Raw genomic sequence first — 13639 nt, forward strand, 5'->3', positions numbered from 1 at the left:
ACAATATCTTTATTTTATATTTGTGTGGTGCTGAGGATCGAACCCAGTGCCTTATGCATACTAGGCGAGTACTCTACCACTGAGCTACAACCCCAGCCCCATTTCTTTCCTTTTTTTTTTTTTTTTTTTTAAGTGAATTTTAGCAACAGTTTTAGGTTCACAATAAAAATGAGCAGAATAGGATTTCTCATCTACTTCCCACCCCTCCAACAGCCACCTTCTCTCTCCAGCTCTGGGATGGGAGGAGTCTGTTTGTTGCAAATGTCAAACATACATTGACACATCGTTATCGTCCAAAGTCCATAGTCTACATTAAGACTTCGCTTTTGGTATTATAAATCCCATGGGCTTTGACAAATGCATAATGACATGTATTCTTTATCACAGCCTCATTTAGAATTATTTCCCGGCACTAAAAACTGTCTGTGTTACACGTATTTATCTTCCCTCCCCCACAACTTTTGCAACAACTGATCTTTTTACTTTCTGCATAGTTTTGCCTTTTCCAGAATATCACATAGTTGGAATCACACAGCAGAGAGCCTTTTCAAATTTGTTTCTTTCATTTATGTCATGATTTGGATGTGGCTTGTCCCCCAAAAGTTCACATGCTGGAGGCTTGGTCCCTAGTGTGGCAGTATTGAGAGGCGATGACCTTTAGGGGTGGGGTCTAGTGGTAGATGGTTAGGTCATTGCAGGTCCTGCCTTTGCCAGAGATAATGCTGGTTTCCAGGACAGAGTTAATTCTCACAAGAGTGAGTTGTTATAAAAGACCAAGCCTGACCCCAGATCACCCTCTGGCTTCCTTTCTTGCCATGTGATCCTCCCCTTATATGTGCCCCCTTCACAATGTTATCATTGTGACAGAGCCAAGGTGGCCCTCATCATAGATGAGCAAATCTTCAAAACTGTGAGCTAAATAATCTCTTTTCCTTTGTATATATCTAGCCTCAGGTGTTTTTGTTACAGCAATGGAAAACAGACTAATATGACTCAGTAACAGATATTTAGGGTTCCTCCATATCTTCTCCTGGCTTGAGAATTTTTTAACTATAGAATAATAGTTAATTGTCTAGAAGTACCACTATTTATTTATTTCTCCATTCACCTACCAAATGTATCTTGGTTTCTTCCAAGTTTGGGAAGTTAGGAACAAAACTGCTGTAAACATTCACATGCAGATATTTTTGTGGACATAAGTTTTTAATTCATTTGGGGAAATACTAAAAAGTATGATCATTGAATCATATGATAACAAGGTTTAGTTTTGTAAGCAACTGCGAACTATCTTTCAAAGAGTCTGTACCATTTTGCATTCCCATCAGTAATGAGTAGGTCTTTGTTGCTCCACAACATTGCTGACATTTCATGTTTCAGCATCTTTGTTTTTTTCCAACAGGTGTGCAGTGATATTTATTATTGCTTTAATTTGCAAATTTCTAATGATATATGATTTTGAGCTTTTTTTTTTTTTTTTCTTTTTCGGTACTAGGATGGAACCCAGGGGTGTTTACCACTGAGCCACATCCCCAGCCTTTCTTTGTATTTTATTTAGAGATAGGGTTGAGTTGCTTAGGGTCTTGATAAGTTGCTGAGGCTGGCTTTGAACTCCTGATCCTCCTGTCTCAGCCTCCTAAGCTGCTGGATTACAGGCATGAGCCACCATGCCTGGATATAGTTTTCCTTCTACAATTAAGTCTATGGTGCACTTCAAGCTGATTTTTATGAATAGTTAAGGTCTATGCCTTTCTCATCACTTGTCATCCTTTGATATTGATGAGATTGATAGTGAAAATCCCCTTTTATTTCTGAAATTGTTAATTTGTATATACCCCACAGTTTTATTTGTTCTGGCTACAGATTCATTACTTTTATTGATCTTTCCAAAGTACTAGCTTCTAGTTTTGTTGATATTTTTTCTCTTTCTTTGCTTACTACCAGCTTAATCTTTAATTTTTTATTTGTTCTTTTTAGTTATACATGACAGTAGAATGTATTTTGATATTTCATACATACATGGAGTATAACTTCCCATTCTTGAACATGATGTGGAGTTACATTTGTCGTGTAATTGATTCATTCTACTATGTTCCCTGTTCCCATACCTTCTCCCTTCCCTTTGTTCCCCTTTGTCTAATCCAGTGAACCTCCAATCCCCCCGCTATTGGCCCCATTTATTGTCAGTTAGCATCTGCATATCAGAAAGAACATTCAGCCTTTGGTTTTTTTAGGATTGGCTTATTTCACTTAGCATAATGGTCTCTAGTTCCATCCATTTGTCAGCAAATGACATAATTTCATTCTCCTTTATGGCTGAATCCATATGGTAATAGTCCATTGTGCATATATAACACATTTTCTTTAACCATTCACCTGTTGAACGGCACCTATGTTGGTTCCATAGTTTAGCTATTGTGAATTGAGCTGCTACAAACATTGATGTGGCTGCATCAGTGTAGTATGCTGACTTTAAGTCCTTTGGGTATAAGCCAAGGAGTGGGATAACTGGGTCAAATGATGGTTCCATTCCAAGTTTTTAAAGAAGTCTCCACACTGCTTTCCAAAGTGGTTGCACCAATTTGCAGTCCCACCTGCAATGCTTGAGTGTACCTTTCCCCCTACATCCTTAGCAACATTTATTGTTGCTTGTATTCTTGTTAATTGCCATTCTGACTATAGTGCCCAGCTTACTCCTCCAGTTTCCCTTTTTCTAATTTCCTAAAGTGGAAGTGTAGAAGATCAATTTTAGATCTTTCTTTTTTTTTTTCTAATAAATGCTTTTAATGCTATACATTTTCCTCTATGCTTTCACCTTATCCCATAAATTTTGTTAAATTGTGTTTTCATTTTTATTTTCATTCTCATTTAGTTGAAAATATTTTTAAGTTTCTCTTGAGATTTTTCTTTGACACATGTTATTTAGAATTATTTTGTTTAATCCCCAAGTATTTTGAATTTTACAGTTATCTTTTTGTAATTGACTTCTAGTTTAATTTCATTGTGGTCTGACAGCAGACATTGTGTGATTTATACTTTTTAAAATTCATGAAGATACATGGGATGGCCAGAATTTGGTCTATCTTAGTAAATATGAACATGAGAAGAATATGTATTCCACTGTTGTTAAATGAAGTAGCCTATAGATGTCCATTATATTTGGTTGACTGGTGGTATTGTTGAGGTCAACTATGTCCTTGGTGGCTTTCTGTCTTCAGGATCTTCCATTTCTGCTGATCAGGTGTTAAGTCTACAGCTATAATAGTGGATTTAAATATCTCCATGCAGTTCTATCAGTTTTTGCCTCATGTATTTTGATTCCCTGTTGTTGGGCTTATACGCCTTAAGGATTGTTTTGTCTTCTTGGAAAACTGACTCCTTATCATTCTGTCATGCCCCCTTTGTCACTGATAACTTCTTTGCTCTGCAATGTGCTAATACAGCTACTCCAGCTTTCTTTTGATTGGTTTTAACATGGTATATCTTTTGCCATCTCTTTACCTTTAAGGTACATATGTCTACGTTAAAAGGGTTTCCTGTGGACAAAACAAAAAAACCACCAACTCAGTCTCGTTTTTAATTCACTGTAATAATCTCTGTTTTTTAATGGGAGCATTTATGTCATCGATGTTCAAAGTGATTATTGATATGGTTGGATTAATATCTACCATATTTGCTACTCTTTCCTACCTTTCACCCTTGTAGTTTGTTCCTTTCTTGTTTTCCAGACTTTTATGGTTTTTACCAATTATTTTATATGCTTTCATTTTAGAATATATCCATTATACTTCTTTTTAAACTATATTTAGTGCTTGCCCTATTGTTTGCAATGTACATTTAGAACTAATTCAAGTTCACTTTCAAATAACACTATACTGCTTTGAGGATAGTGCAAGTACCTTATAACAACAAAATAATCCTAATTCCTTCTCTGTCACCTGTCTTATTGCTGCCGTTCATTTTACTTACATATAAACATGCATAAGCACACACACACACACACACACATACACACACACACACAAAATAATAAATTGTTGCTACTGTTATTTTGAATAAAGAGGTAAGTATCAATTAAAAATAAGAATAAAGTTTGAATTCTACCATTACTTATTCCTTCTCTGATGTTCTTCCTTTAAAAAAAAATGTAAATTTCAGTTTCTACTTTAAACAACTTTTCTTCTTTCTGAAGAACTTCATTTAGCCTTTCTTGCAAAGGCAGGTCTACTGGTTACAAATTCCTTCAATTGTTTGAAGAAAAAGAACATTCCAAAATCTTATTTCTTCTTCAATTTTGATGGATAATTTTACAGGGTTCATAATTTTAGGTTGTTGGGTTCCCCTGCCTCCTCTCAATACTTTTTGATATTTTACTTTCTTCTTGCTTACGTGATTTCTTAGAAGTTTGATGTGATTCTTAGATTTGTGTCCCTATAAGTAAGGATTTTCCCCTGCTGGCTTTTTCCAAATCTTATTTTAAATATTCTGCAGTTCTAATGATATGCCTAGATATAAGTTGTGATGGGTTCTTTCTTTCTTTCTTTCTTTTTTTGTGGTGCTGGGTATTGAACCCAGGGTCTTGGGCATGTGAGTCAGGCACTCTACCAACTGAGCTACATCCCTAATTCTGTCTTTGTTTCTTAAAGCATTTATCCTATTTGGTGTTCTTTTATACATGTTTGATTTCTGACATAACTTGAAAATTTTTCATCATTGCATTTTCAATATGTATTTGGTTCTTTTTTCCCCTTCTAGTATTTTTATTATTTGGGGTATCTTACACATTTTATAGCCATTCCATTGTTTTTGTGTAATGTGTTTTTTTTTTTTTTTGTTTGTTTTGTTTTTTTGCTTGTTAGCTTTTTTTTAGTGTTTTTTAAAAATTTACTGTTCAGATTAGAAGTTTCTAATGTAATATCTTCACATTAAGAGATTCCTTCCTCAGTCATGTCCTGTGTACTAATAAGTCCAAAGATATCTTTCGTTTTGACTACTGTGTTTTTGATCTCTAACATTTCTTTTTGATTCTCTCTTAGAATTTCCATCTGTCTGATTATATTATTGATCTCTTCTTGTGTGTTTTCTCCTTTATCCATTAAAATATTTAGTATATTAATAATCATAGTTGTTTTAAATTCCAGGTCTGATAAATCCACCATCTGTGCTGTATCCAAGTCAGATTCTGATGTTTGCTCTTCTCAAAACTGTGGTTTTGCTTTTGTTTGTGTATTTTAGTATGTCTTGTATTTTTTTTTTTTTTTTTTTTTTTTTGATGAAGGGCACATATAATGTGCCAAGTAGATGAAACTGCATGAGTGGACATTTAGTAAGGTGGAAAGATATAGAGCAGGGAAGCATTCTGTAGACCTGTGATTAGGTCTCAGTCTGTTAGTGAGCCTGTGTCCCTGTACTGTGAACTGTGAAAATGCCTCTCAGTCCCTCCCACCTCCCTTAGGTGTTTCCCTGTCTCTCTTTTCAATTCTGGGGACAGTGATTCCTTCTGTGACTTGATTTCTCTGGTGGATCAAATAATTGTTGATTTTTTTTTCAGTTTGTTCATCTTTTTACCTGTGCTAGGAAAGAGTAATGACTTCTAAGTGTTTTATATGATCTACTGGAAACTGGAATTATTGGCATGAATTTTTAATACATGTATTGGATTCAAGTTGCTAATAATTCATTTAGGTTATGCATCAATGTGTCAATGTTGACAAGTGATCTAGCCAAAAATTTCTCTTGTACCGTCTTTATCTGTTTTTGGTCTTTATCTGTTTTTACTATTAAAATTAAATTAGCCCCATAAAATAGGTTGAACAGCTTTCCTTATTTTCTATTTTCTGTAACAACTTGAATAACATAGGAGTTTTTTGGGGGGTCCAGTTATAAAACAGTTGGGCCTGGGTTTTATTTATTTATTTTTTATTTTGAGAGCATGGAGGTACAAATAAGTTTTTAAATCTTATTTCAACATTTTAAATGGTTACAATAACATTTTAAAGGATTATAGTTCAGGGTTTGTTTGGTTGGTTTTTTTTCCTGGTTATTTGTTTATTTATTTATTTAAGATTGGAAGTTGCTATGTTACCCAGGCTGGCCTCAACCTCATGATCCTCCAGCCTCAGCTACAGGCATGCACCACAGTACCTGGCTACAGTTAACTTTTAAAAAGTTTCTTCTGGTGCTAATTTTAACATTTTGCATTTTTCACAATGTTATTAATCTCATCTAGATTGTAAAGTTTGCCAGGGGAAAATATGTTTACCAATGTTTTGTTTGCCCCTCTCCCTCTCTCTCTTTCATCCAGTTGATTTGATCAGAGGTTTATCTATCTCTTTATCTTGTCAACAAGAGGCATTAGGTTTTATCAACTATTTTTATTGGGCTTTAAAATATTATTGTTACTGCCTATTTTGGTTTTCCATTAGGGAGTATGTTTTATTGTCTTGGATTGATTGGCAGAGTTGTTCTTTTCCTTTGGGGAGAGGAACAAAAGCTTAACTGTAGCTCATGGTTCTCCAGGTAAGTTTAGGAAGTTTCAGGGCTAAAACTGTAGTCTAGAGACCCAGTAGTGACGCACCTGTTCCCAGATTCCTGATTCATGGACGGCACCCCCAGAACCTGTCAGTGCTTTTATGGCAAGCACTGCTTTTCATGAGGAGGTGGGCTGTTGCTCTAACTGCTAGGCCCATTTATGAATGTACCAACCTCTGACTCCTATAATTTCAGGAGCTCTTGAGCACAGGCACTAGGTCTCTGCAATATTAAATAAATTTTATTTATTCTCCCCCACTGCTAGTTCTTCTTTTAAACTTAAAGCTTGCTCAATTTTCACTTTATAAAAACGCTCACACCTGCACACCTGAGCTCATTTACCTGGCTAACACCAATTTGCCTCTTCAGTTCTGTCTCTAGCACTCCTGTTCATGGCTCCGACCTCACACTTATACTGAGTACAGTTTAGCTTGTGTTTACATCCATCTCTTCTTCTACTTGAGGTACCTTGAGGACCTCGACCCTGCATTGGTGTCTTTTTTACCTGTGGATGGATTTAATTTACCTTATATAATATATACTCAGTAAATGACTGTTGAGGGAATAAAGTAGAGGTGCACTCTAACATGAGGAAATGTGTCACTTTGGGAAGTTGTCACCAAATTTCAATAAGGACACTAGAATGGGACCATTACATTTATCAGGTTTATAACCTCAAGGATCATCTGCAATGAGATTTGGAAAGTAAGGTATTCTAATATATATTACATTTTGAAAACATCAGTTCAGTATCACAGCATTGACTTTTAAAATTGCATGAGCAATACTTACCCATGGAAGGGAAAAAAAATTAAATATAAAAAGTAAAAGGGAAAAAAAGTCACCTGTAATCCCATGATGCAAGGATGACCCTCTGTGAGCATTTTCTTATTTTCTATTAGATTTTACTTTTACTATGCAAAAGTTATATACTCATGTAAATATACATTTTAAGTGGCATTATTTTATGTATACTTTTGAAAATCTCCTTGGTCACTTACAATGTGCATCTTTCCATGTCAATAAAAATATAGTTAAGCTGGGTATGGTGGCACACTCCTGTAATCACAGTGACTGGAGAGGCTAAGACAGGAGGATCGTGAGTTCAAAGCCAGCCTCTGCAAAAGTGAGGTGCTAAGCTACTCAGCAAGACCCTGTCTCTAAATAAAATACAAAATAGGGCTGGAGATGTAGCTCAGTGGTCAAGTGCTCAGTGGTATTCACCCATCCCCCCAAATATAGTTACAGTATTACTTTATTGCTTTTGTGGAATTAAGGTAGATAAGCATCAAGGTGTATTTAACCAGTTCATTCTCTACTATTATACATCTAGGTCATTTATAGTGTTTTGCTACTTCAAACAATTTTCCCACAAATGTCTTTGTACTTACATTTTAAACACTTATCTGGTTATTTGCTGGTCAAGAAATATGTTCATATTTAAATTTCATTATATATGGTTGAGTTGCTTTCCGGAATGTTGAATCACTTTACACACCTATCAATAGCATATAAGAGTACCTGTTCCCTATATCTCACCAAGACAGGATACACTGATTCTGTTCACTCTGTCAGTCTGATTTGGTTTCTCATGATTTTCTTGTTTGTTTGGTACCCAGGGGTGTTTTACCCTCAGTTACATCTCTAGTCCTTTTTAATTTTGAGACAGAGTCTCACTAAATTGCTTCGGGCCTCTCTAAATTGTTGAAATTGGACTTGAACTTGTGATCTTGCTGCTTCAGCTCTCGAGTCACTGGGATTACAGGCATTACAGGCATGTGTCACCACACCCAGCTGGTTCCTCAAGATTTTCCTCTCATTGATTGCTAGTTAAACTATACATATTTTCATATCTTTATTGGCTCCTTTTATTTATTTTATTTTTTTGGTACCAGGTATTAAACAAAGGGGTACTTTACCACTAAGCCACATCCTGTCCCTTTTTAAAAAATTTTGTTTTTTTTAATTTGAGACAGGGTCTTACTAAGTTGCGTAGGGCCTCACTAAGCTGCTGAAGCTGGCCTTGAACTTGAAATTCTCCTGCCTCAGCCCTGATAGCTTATATATTTGAAAAAAATATATATAGATATATAGATATCTACCTAGCTATAGATATTTAAAAAATATATAGATATCAACTCTCTTTATGCTAAAAATGTGGTATGTATTTTTATTCAGTTGCTATTTACTTGCTGAATTTTATTTACAGTATCTTTAAAAAATTTTTTTCGTCCTATGCATTAAAGTCAAAGTGTTTTTTCCTCTGGTTGATCTGCTTTTTCCTTCAAGGTTTCTGCTTTAGGTGCCTTTCCACATGAGGCAGAGAGGATCAATAGCCTACTAAACACCTTCCCCTCATTTTATTTAATGAGAGAACATTGCTGCCTAAAAGATAGCTCTGAGTCCCCTTTTGTAGTTGGGTACAGCCAGGTAACCAATGAAGGCCAACAGGGGCAAGCCCTGCTGTGTGACATGGGGCACAGTTCAAGAGAGAGTCTGAGCCCTTCTCTCTTTCTTCTTTCTGCTGCCTACAGGGAAACAGCTAGAGCTCTAGAAACCATCTTGGACCAATTCCATCTTGAGGATCAAAGCCAAGCTTGGCTGAGGGTAAAAAAGAGGAGCCCAGAGTCCTGATGTCACAAAGCTCTCACACCACCCTGGACTATCTATCTCTGAACTCCTTTCATGTGAGAGAACAAATAAGTCACTGTAGTCACGCCTTTTGTAAGAATAGTTCTTATCTCCTAAGAGTGATTCCTGCCTCATGCCAACTCAAGGTTATTTCAGTGTCTAATTGTATTTTCTTCTAGTCATCTTCATCTACACCATTATCCTATGTTTTCATTACATGACTGAAAAGATGTGTAATCAGGATTTAACAGTCTATATCAAATAATGTTTTGGTAGAAACTTCTTTGAAATGATGATTGCTAGACTTACATATGCATAGAATTATTACAGTAAATTTTAAGAGAGGATCTAATTATCGAGTTTTATTCTATGTAGGCATTTTTTTTTGAAGTTAGGCCAATAATCTTGACATGAAATCCTTTTACAAGCACATCTTGAGAAGTATCTATTTTTTTAGCAAATCATGGGATTTTTGTCTTGAGAAATTATTTTCAGAGAAGATGACTATAAGTGTGAGACTCTACATAAAGTTGGGAGATTTTTGATGAAGAAAATTGGATACACACTAAAATTTGTGTAATTAAGAGATGGAGCATAACAAGATCTTACCATAATTTCATTACAGTCAGAACTTCATTTAAATATTATTTGTTTTAAAATGTTTTGAACATAAGTATAAAATATTTCTTATAAAACAATATTATATATTATTTTTGCTTCTATAAATATTAGTCTAATTGGAAATTGTTAGCATTTAATTTAGTGTAACTAATATTTCCTCAATTAACATTTATTGAGCACTTGCTATATATTGAGTCTCCCAGTGACTTGCCCAACCATTAATAGAATTCCTATTTTAGAGGGGAGGAAATTGAAGAGCAGAGGTGCTAATTCACTTGTCCAAACCACTCAGAGGCTGATTGGAAGAGACGGCCATTAACTTAAAGCCTAAACTTGTGGCTACTCATGTCAGGCCCTAGGCCAGGCCTGCAGGAAAGAAGAGATAAGAAAGACATAGTTTCCCACAGGTAATAGTAAAGAAAATTTGGTACCTTACCTGAGCCACACAGGTCTGTTATATTAATGCGAGTGGGCAGGGAACTGCCTTTTGAATTGACTGCAGACACAGCTACAGTCCAAATCCCATTTCTGGGAATAACCCAGGTCCAGAAGTTGTGTCGTGTGATGTTCTGTAGTGTGATTTTCTTCCCTGTCACTTCTTGCAAAGTCACCTGATAGTGGAGGATTTTCCCTCTTGTCTCTGATACACTCAGATTCTGCAACAAAACACATCCATGTACTATTAACTCTCAGATTAAGATCTCTGGCTGCTGTGTGCCTGGTCCTCTTGGCTCCTGCTGCAGGCAGCCAAATCTGAGTGACCTTTTCATGTGTATCTCTTCATCTCCACTGTATACTTCATGCAATGACCTATCAGCACAATTGCCATTTAAGAAAAAAAAAAAAAATCAGCATCTTTAAAAAATAATTCTTCAGAACACAGCAATTTTCCTTTCTTGCATCAAAATGAAATGTACTAATGGTAAACAACTTTATCCATCCCATCAAACAAAAATGAACTCAGAAGAACTGAATCTGAACTCCAGTTCTGTCAATCACGCAGACCCTGGATGAGGCTCTTAGCAATTGTGGGCCTCTGTTGCTAAATTTATGAAACACACACATCCATACACGTCTAACTTTTTATATAAGAAAGTATCATCCTGCTCAAAACACCAAACACAAGACTTTCAAGAGCTAAACCAGTAAAATCTATACTTAGTGAATTGAATTAGCCATCTGTGCTAGGAAATGAAAAAACTGTTCGTAAATATGTGACTAACAAGTTTTGGAACTGCAAAAATTCCAATTGAGATCATTTGGGAGCAATCCCAGGAAGTAAGCAGAAAACTAATTATTTGTATTGTACCCCTGTTTGGACAAGGACCATGGAAAGCAGAAGCATAGAACATGGAGAGTTGTCAAGCCTAACATTGGCAGTGCCTATCCCTGCCTAGCACAGGGCAAGGAAGGCTTGGCTTGCCAGGGGTAAGTGGTAGTTTCTTGGCATAAGTATCCCTTCTATAAGTGGGGAGTCTCCAGCTACCTCTGCTGAAAGACACACCTAGGATTGGAGAATGCCCCTTATTCAGGCTCCCTGATCAGCAAGAAATCTAATAATTTGGTTTCCTATGAAGATTATCTGTCAGGACAGAATAGGCAACATGAATGTCTGATTCATTAAAATTTGTATTTGTCACTTTAAGTGAATAAATTGGCCTTCTGATTATAATTTGGTTTCTGAAACAATTAGCATACTGGTAGAGAATGTTCCAATTGGCTGAGTCAAGCCTTCTGGTTGGCCCAACAGCTGTATTCTCCCTGTGGATGAATCCACGAGCATCCAACTTTTATATTTCCATTTCTGGGAGCATGATTAATACAGATTTGTTCTGGGACCCTTTTGTGTCCATGAGGCTCAATCCTGGATCTCAAGCCTTGGTCTGTACCAGGTAAGCGCCATGTTGCTAGGGAACCCAGTGGATGAACATTCAGTTTTTTTTTTTTTTTTTTTAAGAGAGAGAGAGAGAGAGAGAGAGAGAGAGAGAGAGAGAGAGAGAGAATTTTTTAATATTTATTTTTTTTAGTTTTCGGCGGATACAACATCTTTGTCTGTATGTGGTGCTGAGGATCAAACCCGGGCCGCACGCATGCCAGGCGAGTGCGCTACTGCTTGAGCTGTAGCCCGAACATTCAGTCTTTCTCCACAGTTAGCATTTCAGATGACCATCACAGCTGAACTCATAGCTGGCTGTGCAGATTAAAATAAGCAAGTGCTTTCTAAAGTACTATATTCTAAACTGTTATTAATAAACATGCCCATTGTCAGAGAAGAAAAACAACATAAATTAAAGCAAAACCTTGTTAGGAAAGACCATTCCCTCAGCTATCTTTCAGTGCATCCTTCTCTGTTTCTTCTCTGTAAGTCCAGAGGTAAGTGTATTATTCCCACCCTGCCCCACATTCCCTCGCCAAGGCACTTTCCAAGAGTTAACCAAGCTCACAAAATTCCCCAGTCTTTCCAGGGACCCAAGAGGCTTCAGTTCTACTCTAACAACTAAGGAAACAGAGCACTAATTTGGAAGAAAAAAAAAAAAAAAGCCCCTTGCAAACCAGACTTTGTTACTCTTTCACTGTCCTTCATAGACACCCCAGAAATCTCATTTGATTAAATCGTAAAATGCTGAAAGAAGAGGGTAAATGTCATCTCTGGTCCATTGAGCTTTCATAGTGACAGCCATAAAAACCCAGCTGGTCACAGCCTTCTAGTCAATAGCGGTGAGACTCAGAAGGATTGTGAAGTTTCCAGAGAATAGAAAAGGGCATAGACCCTTGCATTTCTCCTCTATTTCTCATATTTTAGAGTTAAAAAGATTATGAATAGGTTGGGGTGGAGTGGAAGTAGTAGACAAGTAAATATGGCATCCTGGGGCCATACATATGGCAATACATATGGCATTATATAAATATGGCTCACATAAAATGTCAAGCTCAAGTCTGGAGATAAAGGTTACCCTCTCGGGCTGGGGATGTGGCTCAAGTGGTAGCGCGCTCGCCTGGCATGCGTGCGGCCCGGGTTCGATTCTCAGCACCACGTACAAACAAAGATGTTGTGTCCGCCAAAAACTAAAAAAATAAATATTAAAATTCTCTCTCTCTCTCTCTCTCACTCTCTCTTAAAAAAAAAAAAAAAAAAAAAAAAAGTTTACCCTCTCTTGGGTAATTGGTCTCCTTAACCAAACTGGTCCTATAGGGTCCATGGAACAAAAATCTCAATAAGCCAATAGAAAAACAGGTATTTAGCCAAGTGGGCATTTAGTCTCCCAAAGCCTCTGAAAACAATATAACTCATTTGTTTTTAAAAAAGAAATGCAACATAAAATTTGTAAATAATGTATATAATTCCTGGATCATCATTCCTGGATCATGCCTGGCTCAGATGAAATGGAATATCTTTGTGTAACCACCAAACTGGAAGAGTTTCTATAGATTAACAATGAATTCAACACTGTATTTTATAAACACAGAAACAGGGACTCAGTGAAATGAAATGACTTGCTTAAGGCTGCTCAAGGGATAGACGGAGAAGGGAGGATTGAATTTACAGCGCTCAATTTCTAGACCAGTATTTCCTCTACTGTGTGACATGCTGCTCCTTAAGCCTGAGACAATGGAGTGGCAGGTGCAGTCTGCCATGTTGCATAACTGGAGTCCCCAGTCACCTTTCCTAGCCAGGTGTTGCAAAGCTGCTTCTCTAATTGTGTGGTTGTGATATGTTCTGATATACAACATCAACATTGGGTATGAGTTCAGAAATTTGGGAAGGGTAGGGGTCCAGAATTCTTTTCTGGACCAGCAGGCTCTGAGTCACAAGGAGACAAGCTGTGAACCCAGAAGTCCGGCAGTCCTGAGCAGCCAG

The 13639-nt window shown here is 36.7% G+C and overlaps 1 protein-coding gene across 4 annotated transcripts in view; it reads right to left on the reverse strand.

Annotated features, from left to right (window-relative positions):
• Il12rb2 (interleukin 12 receptor subunit beta 2) overlaps window positions 1-13639 on the reverse strand; it is a 71676-nt gene that overhangs the window by 24687 nt on the left and 33350 nt on the right. For all 4 annotated transcript variants that reach the window (XM_076862313.2, XM_076862315.2, XM_076862314.2 and 1 more), the window contains one exon: window positions 10217-10436. In XM_076862313.2, the coding sequence (XP_076718428.2) occupies window positions 10217-10436 (220 nt within the window). The remainder of the gene's footprint in view (window positions 1-10216; window positions 10437-13639) is intronic.

The sequence above is a fragment of the Callospermophilus lateralis genome, chromosome 7, assembly GCF_048772815.1.
Source record: "Callospermophilus lateralis isolate mCalLat2 chromosome 7, mCalLat2.hap1, whole genome shotgun sequence".
Taxonomy (NCBI): Eukaryota; Metazoa; Chordata; class Mammalia; order Rodentia; family Sciuridae; genus Callospermophilus; species Callospermophilus lateralis.